Source organism: Bactrocera neohumeralis, chromosome 6 (genome assembly GCF_024586455.1).
Source record: "Bactrocera neohumeralis isolate Rockhampton chromosome 6, APGP_CSIRO_Bneo_wtdbg2-racon-allhic-juicebox.fasta_v2, whole genome shotgun sequence".
Lineage (NCBI taxonomy): Eukaryota > Metazoa > Arthropoda > Insecta > Diptera > Tephritidae > Bactrocera > Bactrocera neohumeralis.
This window is the reverse complement of record NC_065923.1, coordinates 68123646-68141993: the sequence shown is the minus strand read 5'-3', so window position 1 is coordinate 68141993 and position 18348 is coordinate 68123646. Positions and strand designations below refer to the sequence as shown.

General features: G+C 37.4%; 5 protein-coding genes across 12 annotated transcripts; 4 read left to right on the top strand and 1 right to left on the bottom strand.

The window, feature by feature from the left end:
* Positions 1-76: 76 nt before the first annotated feature.
* LOC126763348 (dihydrolipoyl dehydrogenase, mitochondrial) lies at positions 77-2935 on the bottom strand. Its single transcript, XM_050480748.1, has 6 exons — positions 2778-2935; positions 2049-2192; positions 1604-1987; positions 753-1541; positions 593-682; positions 77-531 (listed from the first exon to the last, which is right to left on the bottom strand). The coding sequence occupies exons 1-6, from the start codon at positions 2817-2819 to the stop codon at positions 466-468; spliced, it is 1515 nt and encodes a 504-aa protein (XP_050336705.1). The 5' UTR covers positions 2820-2935; the 3' UTR covers positions 77-465.
* A 371-nt stretch (positions 2936-3306) lies between these two features.
* Positions 3307-5561, top strand: LOC126763350 (mediator of RNA polymerase II transcription subunit 19). The gene is made up of 5 exons (XM_050480752.1): positions 3307-3992; positions 4140-4288; positions 4353-4460; positions 4523-4634; positions 4693-5561. The coding sequence occupies exons 1-5, from the start codon at positions 3782-3784 to the stop codon at positions 5085-5087; spliced, it is 975 nt and encodes a 324-aa protein (XP_050336709.1). The 5' UTR covers positions 3307-3781; the 3' UTR covers positions 5088-5561.
* A 98-nt stretch (positions 5562-5659) lies between these two features.
* Positions 5660-10875, top strand: LOC126763349 (glycerol-3-phosphate phosphatase-like). 8 transcript variants are annotated; one of them, XR_007667610.1, is made up of 6 exons: positions 5660-6460; positions 6517-6672; positions 6724-7165; positions 7228-7884; positions 8000-8134; positions 8633-8860. XR_007667610.1 is itself a non-coding variant. In XM_050480750.1 (4 exons), the coding sequence occupies exons 2-4, from the start codon at positions 8862-8864 to the stop codon at positions 10437-10439; spliced, it is 924 nt and encodes a 307-aa protein (XP_050336707.1). In that variant the 5' UTR covers positions 8037-8134; positions 8633-8861; the 3' UTR covers positions 10440-10875. The 8 variants fall into 8 exon arrangements, 2 of the variants coding, with proteins under 2 accessions (XP_050336707.1, XP_050336708.1); XR_007667606.1 differs by having other exon boundaries at positions 6517-7165; positions 7228-7415; positions 7487-7884; XR_007667608.1 differs by having other exon boundaries at positions 6517-7165; positions 7228-7614.
* A 115-nt stretch (positions 10876-10990) lies between these two features.
* LOC126763352 (glycerol-3-phosphate phosphatase-like) lies at positions 10991-12642 on the top strand. The gene is made up of 3 exons (XM_050480754.1): positions 10991-11197; positions 11271-11919; positions 12002-12642. The coding sequence occupies exons 1-3, from the start codon at positions 11101-11103 to the stop codon at positions 12177-12179; spliced, it is 924 nt and encodes a 307-aa protein (XP_050336711.1). The 5' UTR covers positions 10991-11100; the 3' UTR covers positions 12180-12642.
* A 3455-nt stretch (positions 12643-16097) lies between these two features.
* On the top strand, positions 16098-17686 carry LOC126763351 (glycerol-3-phosphate phosphatase-like). Its single transcript, XM_050480753.1, has 3 exons — positions 16098-16346; positions 16580-17237; positions 17300-17686. Exons 1-3 carry the CDS (start codon positions 16250-16252, stop codon positions 17472-17474), a joined length of 930 nt encoding a protein of 309 aa, XP_050336710.1. The 5' UTR covers positions 16098-16249; the 3' UTR covers positions 17475-17686.
* The last annotated feature ends 662 nt before the right edge of the window (positions 17687-18348 follow it).

Sequence of the window (18348 nt, the reverse complement as noted above, 5' to 3'; positions counted from 1 at the left end):
TTCCAGAATTTGGGCAGTACCGATTCCAAATTAATTCTTTACATACCTCAAGATATAGAAAATAAAACAAACCAAGTAATGGATTATCGCTGTGTTTTCCATTTTTATTTTAAAATGTTTCCTTTTCTATACTATTACCAATAAGTTTCGTAACTGGTTTCGCATATTTTGTTAAATTTTACATTGTTTACACTCATTAGACATGTTCATTGATTGAAGAATCAGTATTAGCTAAACTCATTGAGACCAAAACTATTTCGCAAACGACCGTCACAATCCGTACTGTTGAAAGGTTGGAATTAGGAGATGTAAAACTCTTCGAGCGAACACTTCCAGCGCAGAGAAATCACAACTTTTGCGACTTTTTATTACATAATAAATAAAATTTAACGAAATTGAAGGCAGAGTGAGTTTTCTAATAAATGTTAAGTGAATATTGCTTCGCTAACTTAGCGCTGATTGTGATTAGAAGTTGATGGGTTTGCCGAACGCGGCCGCAACATTCGCTTCACGCAGAGCTTCAGCGCATGTCTGTAAATGAAAATGTGTAAGCAAAATATTACAATATTTATAAACCATTTTTCGAACTTACAGGATGAGCATGGCAGACACGAGCAACGTCCTCAGATGCGGCGCCGTATTCCATCGCTAAAACGGCTTCGTTGATCAGTTCACCAGCGCTCTGTTTAAAAAATAGCAATATCAAACATTATAGTTTCAAACTGAAATAGATTCATAAAAAATCTACTTACGGGTCCAATGATGTGTGTGCCCAAAACGCGATCGGTAGCCTTATCCGCCAACACTTTGACGAAACCATCTGTCTCGTTATTGGTCTTTGCACGCGAGTTAGCCAAGAATGGGAATTTACCAACTTTGTATTCAACACCCTCTTGCTTCAGCTGCTCCTCAGATTTGCCAACCCACGCAACTTCGGGATGTGTGTACACAACACTTGGCACACAGTTGTAGTCAATGTGCACATGACCACCAAGAATGCCCTCTACGCAAATAATGCCCTCATCTTCGGCTTTGTGTGCCAACATAGGTCCGTGAATGCAATCACCAATGGCGTAAATGTTTGGTACAACAGTTTGGAAATTGGCATTGACCGGCACGCGTCCCCTATCGTCTTTAACAATGCCAACAGCGTCAAGACCAAGACCCTCGGTGTATGGACGACGACCAACAGACACTAGCAAAGCATCGCAGGAAATGTCTTGTTTCTCACCAGACTTGGCATTTTCCACAGACACGGTTACGTTATTGCCACTGCGCTGAGCTGCAAGCACTTTGGTTCCCAACAAGAATTTCAAACCTTGTTTTGTCAGCACTTTTTGGAAAGTTTTGGACACTTCAATATCGATGCCAGCACCGCCAATAGTTTCCATGAACTCGACAGCAATGACTTCAGCACCTAAGCGGGACCAGACAGAGCCCAACTCCAAACCGATAACGCCAGCACCAATGACAACCAATTTTTGGGGCACCTGCTTGAGTGAGAGCGCACCTGTGCTAGATACGATAACATCTTCGTCGATCTAATTATTGAAAAATACGTGAGTTTTACCAAAAACTGCAATTGGTAATTTTAAGTACTTACCTCAATACCAGGGAATGGTGTAACTTCACTGCCGGTGGCAATCATAATATTTTTCGTATTTACGGTTTCAACGCTGCCATCATCTTTCGTAACTTGCACTTGATTTGGGTTGACAATGCTGCCCAATCCAGTTAACTGTGTAACTTTGTTCTTCTTGAACAATTGGGCGATACCTCCGGTAAGCGCTTTGACAGCATTCACTTTCTGCTGCATCAGCTTGTCCAAATCCAAAGATACACTGCCACAGTTAATGCCGCGATTGGCTAAATCACCAGAATGTGCCATGTGGTAGTAATGTGAATTGTTAAGCAAAGCCTTTGAAGGAATGCAACCAACATTAAGGCAAGTGCCACCCAATGTAGGATTTTTCTCCACACTGACGGTCTGCATAAGATATAATTAAATTATTTTATAGGAATAATAAAATAATTAACGCTATACATACTTTCAATCCCAATTGGGCGGCCTTGATGGCAGCGACATAACCACCTGGACCGGAACCAATAACAACCAAATCAGCTTCATGTGTACTCGAGTAGAAGCGACCATTTAAAGCTCCCAAAATAGCGCCATTCGTACGCAAAGGCGTCTGCAATTGATAAGACTTATATGTAGAACAACAAAAACAATATAACGTGATCACGAGGTCATCACTTAAGTGACATATCCATCAACTAGGCTAAAACTAAACGGCACAGTCGAAAATTGAATAATGTGTGGTGTGTGCTTACGATTTAAATGATGCTTATCAGTAAAAAATATACACATATTTTATATTCACCCGACTTTGCGGAATATGAAAGTCAAAAAAAATTGGTTGGAAATTTTCTTCAGATTTTTAAATCAATCAGCTGTTATGATAAGATTACATTTATGTGTATATGCATTTTTGCACGCCTGCGCCCGCAGTTGTGCTTCACATTTGTAATGCATTTAGTTGCAATCAATTATTTTTGCATTTCAACACCAAAAAAGAAATATTTAATAAAAAATACACCGCAAATGCATTAATTTATACAATCTTTTTAGCTGTGGCTCTGCATAGTTAATGTCCACGAACCCGTTGAATAGGTTAATTCAGATGAATTGCATAACCACAAAAAAATTCCACTAAACCAGTAAGAATCCCACGTTCACATTCACTTTTTCATGAAATTTTTTTGGATAATCTCACCTTAATGGCTGCTGCCATGGCATTACGGAGAGTACACTGCATTTTGTAAAGGCTTTTGTTATTTTATTATCTTAACTAAATGGCTGAGATATAATTTCTACTTCTACTCGCGAACAAGAAATTCCTCCGGTGACAGGCGAATAAATTGTCGAAATATTTGGCAGCGAAGTGACGTAAAAAGCGAGATGTCAAAATGTAAAGTGAATGTCAAATGAGAAATTGCAAAAATGTTTGAGTTGGCAATAATTTGATTGTTTTAAATCAACGTTTCAGATAATAAAAAAATGTTAAAATGTTATTTTTGTTATTTTTATAATACTATTTATGCACAAATATTAGAAATATTTAATGTGTATGCAATTTTAAAAATTATTTATGAGATATCTGCACATTCGTTAACTTTAGCCAGTACACAAACCTTTTGCTTTCTTTTCAATCTTCAACATTTTTCTACACACGTTAATTTGTCTTTTCTGCCAATTTTTATCCCACTTTTGACAGCTTTAAAGGTAGTCTGACATTCGCATTTGGTCAGTCTTAAGATGGCGATAAAATCGAAATCTTCTGTGTATTTTTCGCAAATTTAAATTTCATTATTTATGTTCAAAAACACGTAAAAAGTACATATAAATACGTAAATATTGTTATTAAGTTGACTGGAAAACAAATATTACACCGAAGGCGCAGAAAAAGTGGCCTTGGAAGTAAATTCAGTGCAGCAAAATTTACCGTCGCAGCAGAGCTAAATGCTCAAGTTGGCAAACGCTATGCAGACGAAGCAACACTAGCAGTACGGGGGAATTGTAACGGCAGACAATTTTTTAGTGCAATTCGGAATAAAATAATTTGTAAAGTCCTTGGTGTTGAAACACGCAAATTAACCTTTATTGTGTGCGAGTGTGCGTGTTGGGAGTAAAAATTACACATATTGGATGAAGAATTTCTCGCCCCATCTTGTATTACACCGATGAAGTGGTAGCACTACCTTATATATAAAAGCCAGCATGATGAACAATTATAGCAACATGATGATTGGCGATCAATTTCGCAAAATGGAAAGTACAACATATTCCCCAAAGTCATCACCACACGGTGGCCGATCACCTGTGGTGTCGAGGCAGGATTCATCGGGCACACTTAAGACTACGATATCGCTTGGCAAAACGCCAACGATTATACAGACAGGACCTTTTTACTTATGGAAAGAACCACCAGGTGTGTACCATTAGCTTATGCAAAGTTAGATACAACGAATGTATGGTTTATAATATTTAAGTAACGAGCATATTTAAACTTACTTTACAACTAAGATATCATTTATGATTATCAAGTAACAAGGAATATTTGAATTTACTTATTTAGGCAAAGGCGAATTGACGGGTGATAAAGACTTAATGACCGAATATGGTTTGCATCACACACTAACTAAGTTTAAGGATAAAAAAGTAAAAGAATCGCTAGCGTCGTTTCTACCCAACCTACCTGGCATTTACGACACCACAAGCAATCTGGTTAGTACTAAGTTGTACATAGAATATGATTATTGTGATTTATAAAATGCCCCTTGTAATGCAGGAAAACAGCACACTGCGTAGTGTTATTGAAAAACCGCCGATTGTGGGCAAGGAATTAGTGCCATTAACTGCCGTACAATTAGCCGGTTTCCGCCTGCATCCTGGACCTGTGAGTACTTTAAAAACATACTGCAAAAATTGCAACTATTTCATATTGTGTTCTTTTTCTAGCTACCTGAACAGTATCGTGCGCTGAATACGACGCCCGCACGTAAACACAAAAATAAGCATAAAAAGCACAAACACAAAGACGGCGCTGTGCCACAAGAAACATCACTCATGGGTAAGAATTACAACGCTACATTATACTAACACACGTTTAACTCTCTGCTTGCTTACAGATTCCGCTGGACTGGAGACCTACGAGCGTAAACATAAAAAACAAAAACGGCATGAAGACGATAAAGAGCGTAAGAAACGGAAAAAGGAGAAAAAACGTAAAAAGAAAAGCCACAGTCCAGAGCCCTCAGCTGCAGGATCGGTGGCAGGTGGCAGTGGTAGCGGCGGCGGCGGCGGTACAGGTGTTGGTGTGAGTGGTGGCAGTGTGGGTGGCGTTACAATGGGTGGCATACCGCCAATGGTTGGGGGTAGTGGTAATGCGGGTACAGTAGGCAGCGGTGTAAATGTTATGCCCGGCACAGTGGTAGCTATGCAACAGCCAGTGCAACAACAACAAATGACACCAGCGCCGATGCTAAATGACATGGGCACGATATCACAGCAATTAATGCTGTAGGGATGTGACAAAATGCACTCGTGGTGCAAAAGCGAATGCAGCAACAAAAAGTAATGAAAATGTGAATCAAAAGGAAAACAAAATAAAAGCGTCGCGCTGAAACTTAATATTGCAAGAGAAAACACAAACACACATTTTGTATCCTCACACAATTAGCAAACTAATATATGCAAACAACAACAAACTCAGCAAATGTTTATTTTGCAAATTGCAATTTTCTTATGTAGATTTAGAAACTGTAACTTAATGATTAGTTTAATTTTAATGTAATTTTGTTTTTCAATACACAATTTCCAATTCAAATAATTTATTCTAATCAAAAAAAAAAGTTGTGTATAAACAAACAGCTAGTAAATATTATTTTATTTAAAAAGTGTGACCGCATAATTAGTTTAGTGCCGTAGTCGTTCAATGAGTAATTATCTATGGATGTGTGATTAAGCAAGCATTAATAATAAAATATTTACAATTTAATATTGACACCATATTTTTCTAAAATAAATAAGTTTGGAATTTTGCATATTTGTAAATTTGAATACGACGACTTCCAAATACAAAAAAAAAATGAAAGCATTTTTGATCGCATATTAATGGGTATGTGTTTAAAAGTAAAATCAATTGCAATTTTCATTTGAATAAACTTTTTATTTTATTGTGATAACGATTGAAAAATTGCACATGCATGGATAATTTGGAAAGCAAGCGACTGGTAATTTGTAAATTTAAGAGCATGAAAACCACCATTGTGTCAAGAGCGCTGCACAGCAGCACTATTGGGCCAAAATTTTACATACATACATATGAAAAACGATATACATACATATATAAATATTTACAAAACATTTTAATTAAAATTACCTTTAGTTTATTTTAATTTAGTTTAGTATAAAATGACGTTTTTCTTTTTAGGGAGTTTAATACAAAATAATACTTTAGCAATTAATAAGAAGTACTAAGAAAATAAAAAAAATAAAAATGTATGAAAGTAACTTTAGTGACGAAAAATTAAAATAAAAGTAAACAAATGAAGTTACAAAAAGCGCAATTTCAATATTAAAAAAATAGAAATTATTTTACATGAAAAAATTGAAAAAAATTTTATAATTTTTAAAACAATATTTATAATTTTCAAAACAACATTATTGATGTTGGTTTTATTATTATGAGTTTTCTATACCGTTTCGCTGATCTTATTGGCCGTCTAAAAATCTGTCAAAATTTGCATTCAGATACGAGCAAACCTTTCTCAAGGCAAACTGAAAACGCAGCTAAGAAAATAGCCAGAAAACAATGCACAAATTTATTGCTTCAACCAGCAACGGAGGTGAGGTCTTGGTTAAATTCATTCAATACGATCATAGCAGACGGCGAAGGTAAATTTCAAATAGTTATAGCCATTAATTGAACTGTAAACAAAATTTACTTTCAGGTGTTCTCTGGATCTACGACAAACCAATACCGGGTGCAATTGATGCTCTAAACCAATTGAAAGCAAGCGGAAAGCAAATCTATGTTTGTACAAACAATTCCACACAAACGCGTCAACAACATACTTTTAAAGCAGAACGTTTGGGTCTCAATATACGTGAAAATGAGGTGCTTTGTACGGCGCATGCAACAGCGCAATATTTAAAAGATTTGCAATTTCTTAAATATGCTTATGTTATTGGCGCTGAAGCGCTCACCACAGAATTGGATGCGGCTGGTATAGTTTTACATAATGACAGCGGGCCAGACATAATGCATGAAACTGTTGCAAAGTTTGCTACCGAATTCCGAAAGGAAGCGAATGTGGGTGCAGTCATTGTTGGTTATGACACGCATTTCAGCTTTTGTAAGTTGGCTAAAGCTGCGACTTATTTGAAAAATCCGGATTGCTTATTTCTTGCCACCAATGTGGATGCAAGTTCATATACAGGTGATATGATGTTACCGGGCACAGGTAGTTTTGTTGCGGCTATTGAGTATTGCACCGGTCGAAAGGCGTTCGTTATTGGGAAACCTAGTGCAAATATGTGCATGCAATACATTCAAAACGGCCTGATACAACCTGCAAATACTCTAATGATAGGCGATAAGTATGTGTTTTTAATTTTTTTGTACTGATTATATTTTTTTTACATAATTAATATACGTTTAGTTACCAAACGGATATGCCATTTGGACACAATCTTGGCTTTCAAACACTGCTCGTTGGTACGGGCACACATACGTGGAGTGATGTGCTGCACTTGAAGAAGTTGAACGGTAATTTGGCAAAGCATTTTATGCCAGATGCATATATACCGAAATTGGCCGATTTGAATTACTTCCTGCGCCGCTAAAGTGGTAACTGCAAAGTATCATAAATAATCGCAAAATATCCGCTTTCATCGATTAACGATTACATTTATTTATAGCCAATTTGCCAAATAATTTGTTTAGAGAAAAGTGATGGGAAGCAAAAACTTATAAATCACAAGAAGCGCAATGTCATTAAATACCAGAGAAGAGAGCACTGTTAAATTTTAGCGGAGTATACGTCACTGTGAGCAATTCAACAATCTACAAATTTAAAACAAAACTATATGTATTTTTTTGTAAGAAAATATAAAAATAGTGAAATTAACTTGTGTAATAAAAAGTTTCCCTTTCACTTTACTACAAATCAAAACGTAATTAAATTTCCCGAAAAAAATTAATAAAATGCGAGAATTTCCACTCGTTCGCTTCTGTTTCATTTATATACCAGTGCAGAGAATGAATAAATCAGCTGTTACACACACACACCAAATACAGTTGGAAAACGATGTTAAAAGTAACAACAAAATAAGTGCAATTTATTGCATTCTGCTGATTTTGCATTTCCTTTAATTATAAAAAATAAAAATTAAGTTTGTGCTCAATTTTTGTCTCTTTCTGCGCGTAAATAGTGAAATTTGATGAATGGAGCAAAGGCAAGTGGAAAAGCTGAAAACGCAAACGTCAATGTCAAACAGATACGCGGACTATTGAAGAAAACGTTTCCTTATCACTACCCGAGGGAGGTGCGCTGAACTCTTGGATGAGTAAGTTATTTTGTGAAATTCAAGAGCAACTTAGAGTTAGAAGCTAAACTCAAATAGCATTGCGTAAAATACAGCGGCAAAAAGCAAACGTAATATACCAAAAAAGGTTAGTTCTTTGTTGTAGAGGCAAAAGTGGAGCAGACGGGGCCATACATAATTGTAGAAAATCGATAAGTGGTTTTGGCACAGCAACGCACGTGTTGAGGAGCCAGACATTGGACTGACATTGTCCCATATGTATAGTACATAAATGATTTAAGTGCAGCGCGTTATGGAGCAGGCGTGAGAGAGCCAATCACTTATGATTGCCTGACTCACCAAACATTTCGAAACCGAAACGCGCCACTTTTATCGCTGTGTTCTCTGCCAATTGCTATTGGTGTGTTCTGCTTCTTCAAACGTGATCGTGAATGGCAAAAGAGCAAAATAAAATTTAAACATTATTTTTTCTCAAAAAAAAAAAAAAGCTAAAGCAAAAAATATTTTGCCTCCCAATAGAAACTGTTTGCGGCAGATTTAGTGGTGGAAGCGAAAGTGGCGACAGTAGTAGCGGTAATATTGGCAGTCAATAGAACAGTCAACGCAGTGGATTCTACGCCTGTGGTTGTGTGCATTTAATACAGCGGACACGCAAAGGATTAATAATTGTACGTCAGTTTAGCGACGCTTATATACTAGCAATACGGGTAACAGAGGCTATAGCGTACTTAGTAAACACTATACAAATATGTACAAACAAACTTGTACGAATCTGCTGGAGCAGCCGCCGGAGAAGGTCAAGGAATGGCTGAACGGTTTCGACGCTGTCATCACCGATTGCGATGGTAAGTATATTAAAATATATAACGTATAGAACACATAAATAACGTAAGGCCGAACATAGCAAAATGCAAAAAGTTTTGACCTTAAAGGTCACTTGGTTGACTGTTTCACAATTGCATTGCGATAAGTGTTTTGTGCGGCATATATGTATGTATGGATTTGCGTTGGGTACTTATAAACTATGAGGCAACATTGCGTAATTCGTATTGGTAGCGGTATCCTAAACTTTTTTTATAATGTGTGCTGCGGAAATTTTCGCGTGCGTTTTGTTGACGTACCAACAATCTATTCATATATGTATGTACATATGTATGTACGTGAAATGTGTAGTGAAGCCAAATGTATGTATGTACATACTATCCACATTGATAATGTGGCCAAGGTGTCTATTAGGGCATTGACAATGTCACGGTTGCAAATTCTGAATGACAGTATACATACTGGTTAACTGGAACTAACAATCGCTTTGTGTGTGTGTATGTATTTATGCATATAAAGTTTTTTGTCTTATAAAAGTAATGAGTCGGCATTCTTCTGCAGTATGACTTTTGATTTTTATTTTACTAATTATGTACCCACTTTCTACCGCCTAGGTGTGTTATGGGTTTACAGCAATGTCATCGAAGGTGCTGTGGATACAATGAATCGTTTCAAAACGATTGGTAAAAAGATATTCTTTTGTACCAATAACTCGACCAAAACACGCCAACAGCTGCTTGAGAAATCGCACAGCATGGGCTTCGACATCACAGCCGACGGCATGATCTCTTCAGCGCATTCAACCGCTGCATACCTGAAGGCGCGCAATTTCCAGAAGAAAGTGTATGTGATAGGCGCCGGCGGTATAACGGGAGAACTGGATGCTGTGGGCATTAAGCATAGCGATGTGGGTCCCGATGTAATGACCAGCACACTGGCCGATTATCTGGCGACCAGCTTTAGCAAAGATCCCGAAATTGGCGCTGTGGTTGTGGGTTTCGATGAACACTTTAGTTTTTGCAAAATGATCAAAGCCGCTTCGTATTTGGACAATCCGGAGTGTCTGTTCATTGCAACAAATACGGATGAACGCTTTCCGATGCCCGGCATGGTGATACCCGGTTCGGGTAGTTTTGTGCGCGCAGTGCAGACATGTGCCGAACGTGAACCTTTTGTAATTGGCAAACCAAATCCAAGCATTTGTGAGTGGTTGATAAATGAGGGTACAATTGATCCGGCGCGTACACTAATGATTGGCGATCGGTGAGTGTTGCATGTGGTGTTTTGTGTATTACATTGGCTGACAATACCGTTATTTGCTTTTAGCTGCAACACCGATATACTGTTGGGCTACAATTGTGGTTTCCAAACGCTGCTTGTCGGCACCGGCATACACAAGCTGAACGATGTGGAGGCGTGGAAGCAATCGGATGATCCCGAACAGAAGAAACTAATACCCGATGTCTTTTTGCCCAAATTGGGCGATTTGCTGCCATTTATGTAGTGTTAGTTTTAGACAATAACATAAATATGAAATCAATTCCCACAACAGCCGGTTATACGTTACCGGCCAAGGGCTGTAAAACAAAAAGAAGAAAATAATGTAATAACAATAGCAAGCACTAAACGAAAGCAAAAACTAAAACCGAAGCAGAAACACACAACATTGCTACAAATTTATATATACATTATACTTTACCTTTATTTGGTATTATAATTAGTAAATATTCTTTTAATATGAAAACAATTTAGCTAACCTAAACTTATACGCTAACAATTTTTAATACATTTGTATGTGTACACCAAAATATTTTTTAATTATAGTTGTGTATTGATGTTATTTGCATTGCTGTCCGACAATGTTCTTTTGTACAAATGGTGTTATGAAAGGTCGAGTGTGAAAAATTGTGAATAAACTAAAAAGTTAAATAATAACAAGATTTCTAAAATAACAAATTTCATGTGATATGCGCTTATCACAAATCAGATCGAAAAGGGTTAAAGGGGCATCACGGCTCCAGACTATATACGGTGAATTTATTCCCTTATAAAAACCGTTGGAGGTTCAGAAACGTTTTAGACACAAAAGCCGTTGCAAGTTGTAAATAAGCTTAAGCGCGCCTATTAACGTGAATTTTTCCAAGTAACAGTTTAGAAACGCAAATATGTATCAAGGAAGTTGTGTAAATCTGTTGGAGCAGCCTTTGGAGCAGGTGCGTCAATGGCTAGACAGTTTCGATACCGTTATTAGTGATTGTGATGGTGAGTACAGCGCATTTGCCACACGGCCTTAAAATACACAAAACTGTAATTTAAAATATCCTTTCGACGCCAGGTGTTATTTGGCTGGGCGATAATGTGATTGAAGGCGCCGCGGAAACTATGCGCCAACTCAAACGTTTGGGCAAACAAATTTACCTATGCACGAATAATTCCACGCGTACGCGTCAACAGTTATACGAGAAAGCGCACAACATGGGTTTCGACATTAGCGCCGATCGCATTATATCCTCGTCCTACGCCACTGCCGCCTACCTAAAAGCCCGTAACTTCCAGCGCAAAGTGTACGTTATAGGCACGGCCGGCATAACGGACGAACTGAAGGCGGTGGGCATTAAGCACACTGAAGTGGGCCCAGATGTTATGTCCGGGCGGCTGACGGCATATATACAGTCCGGTTTGCGTAAGGAAACGGATATTGGCGCTGTGGTTGTGGGTTTCGATGTGCACTTCAGTTTTTGTAAAATGATTAAGGCTTCCGTGTATTTGTCGGATCCAAAGTGTCTATTTATCGCAACGAATACGGATGAACGCTTCCCAATAACTGGCATGGTGATACCCGATGCGGGCAGTATTGTGCGCACCGTGCAGACGTGTACGGCACGCGAACCGATTGTGATTGGCAAACCGAATCGCAGCATTTGTGAGTGGCTAATTAAGAATGGCAGCATTAAGCCAGCGCGTACGCTAATGATCGGCGATTGGTGAGTGGTTTCGTGGCGGATTTGAAATTTGAGTAAAATTACTAATTTTATGTGATTATTATTTTTTATTTACAATTTTTAGTTGTGGCAGTGACATTGTGCTGGGCCACAATTGCGGTTTCAAGACGTTGCTTGTCGGCACTGGTGTCAATCAGCTGAGCGATGTGCATGTTTGGCAGAAATCTAGTGACCCAGAGCACAAAAAACTCATACCTGATGTTTATTTGCCGAGACTTGCCGATTTGCTGGCGCTTATTTAAACGCAACCATTAGCAAAATATGTTGTTAAAATTAATATTAATTTGTCATATTATATACTATATTTACTTTTTGCTTGCTTTTATATGAAATTAATAGGTGAATACTATCAGCATAACTGTATAAATAATTGTAGAAACATTTTTTATGAACTCTGTATGTATGTACATATATATATTTTATGTAACCTCAAAATATCAAAAAATTTGTATGTATGTATGTATATACACAAAATTATATATTTTTTCAATGTTGTTGAACAACAAACTATATACATACATATGTATACATACATAGACACATGTACTAGGTCTTTGGAATGCGGCTGGCTTGACATTCCGTGACTAAAAACATGTAAATCGCACAAGATTGTTGCGTGAATAATATATAATTTTAATTTATACAAAAATATGTATATATTTGTTTAAATTTCCAGAACAAAATAATAAATTATATTGAAAACAAGTGCAAATATTTATTTTTAGCTCGGCAATTTATTAAAAATGGTATATATAAATATGGAAAATATTAAAAAATTAAATTTAATAAAATATTTTGCAAAACAATATCTATTATATATAAAAAAGCAAAATAAACATTTTACAATCTTCTGTTTTTCCAATCACAATAAAAATATACATACATATGTATGTACATACATATATACATATACATACATATATATGTATATCTATGTATGCACATTTTTATATATGTAAGTTTGTATTTTTAGCATATACATACATATGTACATATGTATGTAAGTACGTTATAATTGATTGATTTCCTTAACTATTTATTGTGAGAAATTCGATTTTACTTAATTTTAAACAAAAATAATGTATGTACGTTAGCACAGGTGATTGCATCAACTAATTTCTAATCAATTAATCATTAGTACCAGCAGAAAATAAAGTAATCAGTTAAAAAGATTAGATTTTATAATTGTTATTTTCATTTGAGAACCTTTAGGAATTTTCCCTTTTCTAGAATAATAAAAACGAGCAGCTGTAGGGGCTGGGCTGTTGTCAATCACTTTATCGCAATAAAATTAATTGACGTGTAAGATGTTTACGAGTATGTATGTATGTATATATTTATAAAATATATTTTGTTTAAAAATAAAACAAGAAAAGACCCAACCAAGTTATAATACCCTTCACAAAAAAGTTTTCATACAAGCACTTCAGTTTGATCGATCAGTTTGTATGGCTGCTATATGTTATAGTAATCCGATTTGAACAATTTTTTCGGAGATTATAGCGGTGCCTTGGAGAAAAATTCATGCCGAATATCGTGAAAATATCTTCTAAAATAAAAAAGTTTTTCATACAAGAACTTGATTTTCATTGATCAGTTTGTATGGCAGCTATATGTTATAGTAATCCGATTTGAACATTTTTTTCGGAGATTACAGCGCTGCCTTGGAGAAAAATTCATGCCAAATTTCGTGAAAATATCTTCTAAAATAAAAAAGTTTTTCATACAAAAACTTGATTTGGATCGATCACTTTATATTGCAGCTATATGTTATAGTGGTTCGATCTGAAAAATTTATTCGGAGATTATAGCGGTGCCTTGGAAAAAAAATTCATGCCAAATTTCGTGAAAATATCTTCTAAAATAAAAAAGTTTTTCATACAAAAACTTGATTTGGATCGATCACTTTATATTGCAGCTATATGTTATAGTGGTTCGATCTGCAAAATTTATTCGGAGATTGTATAGTGGACCTGAACAATAATTCATGCCAAATTTCGTAAAAATATCTTCTCAAATAAAAAAGTTTTTCATACAAGAACTTTATTTTGATTGATCAGTTTGTGTGGTGGATACCGGCGTAACCGTCAAATGGGTTACTTTCTCACAAAATCTCAAAAACTAAGGGATTAGAACGCGTATATACAGACAGACAGCTGGGCCTAACTTTATATACTTTGTTCAGGGTATAATTAGTTTTACTTATACAAATCTAGTGGGGTCTACTACGACGACAAATATATTTATTTGCAAACATATGCATATGTTTATATACATGATATTTTCTACAATACTGACTCATAATCGGCTATGCAAATAAATATAAATGCATATGTCTAACGGCAAAAACTTGTTTATTCAAAAGTCGGCAGTTGCTTATCACAGAGACATGACGACAGTTTTGCATCAACTTGCGGCACCATTTCGGAATCTCACGTAGTCTACGTTTATTCAGTTAAATATGGATCGTCAGGAATCGGTTATTATCGTAGCTTGAGTAGCTTTAATTTCTAACGCAACGCCTGATACACATTATCATGTTATTTCTGGATGCTGCCGTGTGGTGGTTAGCCCTTCGGTTGGCAAAAATCTGAGCTCAGTACGGGCACAAAGATCCAACTGTCGCAGAAACGGTGGAGACGTCATAATGAACCCATCGGTTGTTGTATAAATAGTTTCTTACAGAGTTCCCTCCAGCATAAACAGAGAATACACAGGAAATAGGAAGCGTACACCAAACTTTGTAGGGTCCGTTCCGGATATGCAGACCCGACCGTTTTGGGAATGTTGGTGAAGTGATAATGGATACATTAATGTCGTGTAAAGCGAGCACATCCATCACAGTTCTGTTCCTCATTAAACATAATCCACACAGATAAAAAGAAACCTATACAAACTACAATTAGGGTCGTATGTCGGCAATAGCGTGCCGAATATTATATTCCTTTCAGTCGTTTCGGACAAGCGACTTTACATAGCCCCACCAAAATAGTCCGGTTGTGGTTATGCCTTTTTGAGGTTATGCCACAGACCAATGTTGCGGAGCTATATTCAAAAAAATGATTGTTTCGTCGTCTTGTTAGAACCAAAGATCGTCCAGATCAACATTCTCCACGAAAAGGTCATTAAACATGGCGTTATAGCGTTCCTCATGAATATAGCATTATGGCTGGCATCATTTTTGATTAAATATTGATTATCGTAGCCATTCAAACCAAAAGTGTGCTTCACTGCTGAAGAAAATTTCCTTTGCGAATTTCGGGATCGGTGACCATCTCTTTTTGAACTATTTCACCGTACGTGCGATACGGTTGATGATCGTTCGGCCTCTATTCTTGCTCAAATTTAATTTTTCAGCCTACAAACAAAGATCCTTTCGCAAAATTTTCCATAAAGTGGATAGGTACTGACAGCTCTAATTGTTGGCACGGCAGCGGAACTCATGCCGGTCTTTTTCAATACTCTGCCACACAGCAGTACTAACCGGTGACCCGGTGCGCGCTGTATGGCGTGTTTGAGGATGCGCATTATCCACTACGGTAAAGGTGGAGCGAAACAGATCGATAGTCGCTCGAATTGCCGACTTTGCTGCGCGCTTATGTCGACCGAATATCGGACACAACGCGCGGACCGAAGCATTATTTTGGTAGTAAATTTGCACGATTTGCAAAAGTTGTTCCAGTGTAAGTCTGTTAAACCATTTGGCAAACTTAACTGAGTATTAATCTAGTAGCGGTTGTCAAAGAGACCAACTCCGAAAAAACTATAGCTTCATTGAAAACCGCACATCTAAAAAAACAACCGTTAAATTGATAACATAAGAAAATTTCCAAACTACTTTTAAATTATTGTCATATTGGCCAACCCAAACTGTCTACTTGACATAAATTAATCTGTGTGTGTTTATCAGTGTCTCTCAACTGTTTCCAGAACCGCTTGATCGGACTTTTCTTTACTTTATACAAACTACGAAAGAGAGAAATATAGATTGCGACACCAAATCTAACATTGATTATATTCTTGAGTAGTCCAATGACATAATATCATAATATGCCTACCTGGATACAATGGGGGAGAGCTAGGTCTCTCTACTTTGTGTTCAAAAAGTCACAGAAGCGCCAGCTGGTCTCTCTTCGATTAGTTATCATTTCTTCTGTAACTGCTGCGGGTATTTTACGAACATTTGTGGCACGTAATTCCACGCGTGTGCTGGAGACAGTGTGTATTACCAGAAGTAAAGCCAATAAGAAAATATTTGGTTAGTTAAAAGTTATATTTAATAAATAAAAAAAAAAACGAGCAAATAGTAAAAATGCACAAAAGTCAGCCTACGAATTTGACAGAGCTAACAAAAGCCGAAATTGCTGTTTGGCTCAACAGCTTCGATACGGTGCTCACGGATTGCGATGGTGAGTGCGGATGGAAGAGTTTTTTGTTGATTTCATTATTTGCACAGCGCAAACAAAAACTGTGCGATAGTAAAAGTGCTGAGTGGTTTGTGCTGAGCGACGAAGAAGTGCTGAGTAAGCGAGAGCTTTCTGTTTGCGCTACTTGCTCTTCACAAACGTTAGCAAGCTAAAATGCTCAGTCGCATTTGATTATTTCACTTTCACTTGATAAATTTATACTCTAACACACATAGGTGTGCTGTGGCATGAGGGCGTCGCCATAGACGGTGTACCCGAAGCTATTGCATTACTCAAATCGCTCGGCAAAGAAGTGTATTTTGCCACCAACAATGGCATCAAAACCAGTCGTGAAATCTGGCAGACAGCCACCACGATCGGCTACGATATAGACGAATCCCACATTTTGGCGCCTATAAAGGCTATTGCTGAGTACCTGCAGGCGCGTAATTTTCGCAAGAAAGTCTATGTAGTAGGCTCGGAAGCCATAAGTAACGGTTTAGCTGCAGTGGGTATTGAAAGTTTCGGACCCGGTCCCGAAGTACTACAGGGTAAACTAAATGACTATCTGGCACAGCAAGTGGCCACACAAGGCGCTGATGATGTGGGTGCTGTTGTTGTGGGCTTCGATGAACATTTCACATTCGCAAAAATGTTGAAAGCTTCCAATTATATTTGCTCGAATTCGGAATGCCTCTTCATGACCACCAATCTCGATACGGTACATCGTTATCCCGCATTTCGTATACCTGGTACTGGTGCGCTTTTGGCCGGCTTGGAGACATGTGTGGAACGTAAAGCTTTGCAGTTTGGCAAACCGAATCCGGAGATTTGTCAGCAACTGATCAAGTCGGGGAAAGTGGTGCCGGCGCGTACGCTCATGATCGGCGATGTGTAAGTGTAGACGTAATAAAAAATACGATTAAGTGTAGTTTGTTATAAATATATCTTTTCAGTTGCAAGGTCGATGTCTTATTTGGTCACAATTGCGGTTTCCAGACTCTGCTTGTGGGCACAGGCTATAATAGTGTGTATGAATTGAACGAGGTGCTGCAGCAGCCCATCGAAAATCCAGGTTTTATACCCGACTACTTCGTGCCTTCACTGGCTGATATAAAGAAGCTTATCTAGGAATATCGGAGAAAATATACATATATATTTAAAACGGAGTTGTTTGTTTTGATCAGAGCGTGTGTGAGAAAGTAGTCTCGGAACATTGCAGCGTCTGCTGAGAAGCGTTTGCTATTAGTGTTTATATTTCTCCTACATTTAAATGGTTTGACTTTCGCTGAAATTATCCAGGTTATGAAAGAAATAATAAAGACTTTATTATGGAAGTGAAATTGTATATATTTATTATTTATTATTATAGTTACTACAGGGTGATCCATTTCGAAGTTCTCTACTTAAAAAAAAAAAAACACAATTACTTCAAATTTAATGGGGAATGTTTATTATCATTCGAAAGAACTTTGGCATATATTTTTTTAAGATTTTTCTTCTTTACTGGCGTAGACACCGCTTACGCGGTTATAGCCGGATTAACAATAGCGCGCCAGCCGTTTCTACTTTTTGCTATGTGGCGCCAATTAGAGATTCCAAACGAAGCCACGTCCTTCTACACCTGGTCTTTCTAACGGAGTGGAGGTCTTACTCTGCTTCCCCTGGCGGGTACTGCGCCGAAAACTTTCAGAGCTGCAGTGTTTTCGTCCATTCGGACGACATGACCTAGTCAACGTAGCCGCTGTCTTTTAATTCGCTGAACAAAGTCAATGTCGTAGTATATCTCATACAGCTCATCGTTCCATCAAATGCGATATTCGCCGTGACCAACGCGCAAAGAACTATAAATCTTTCGCAGAACTTTTCTGTTGAAAACTCGCAACATTCACTCATCAGATGTTGTCACCGTCCATGCCTCTGCATCATATAGTAGAAAGATTTTGAGGATTATCTCTTTCAAATATTGGTCGCGGCTACGTCTCAAGTGGTCCATCTGTTGAGA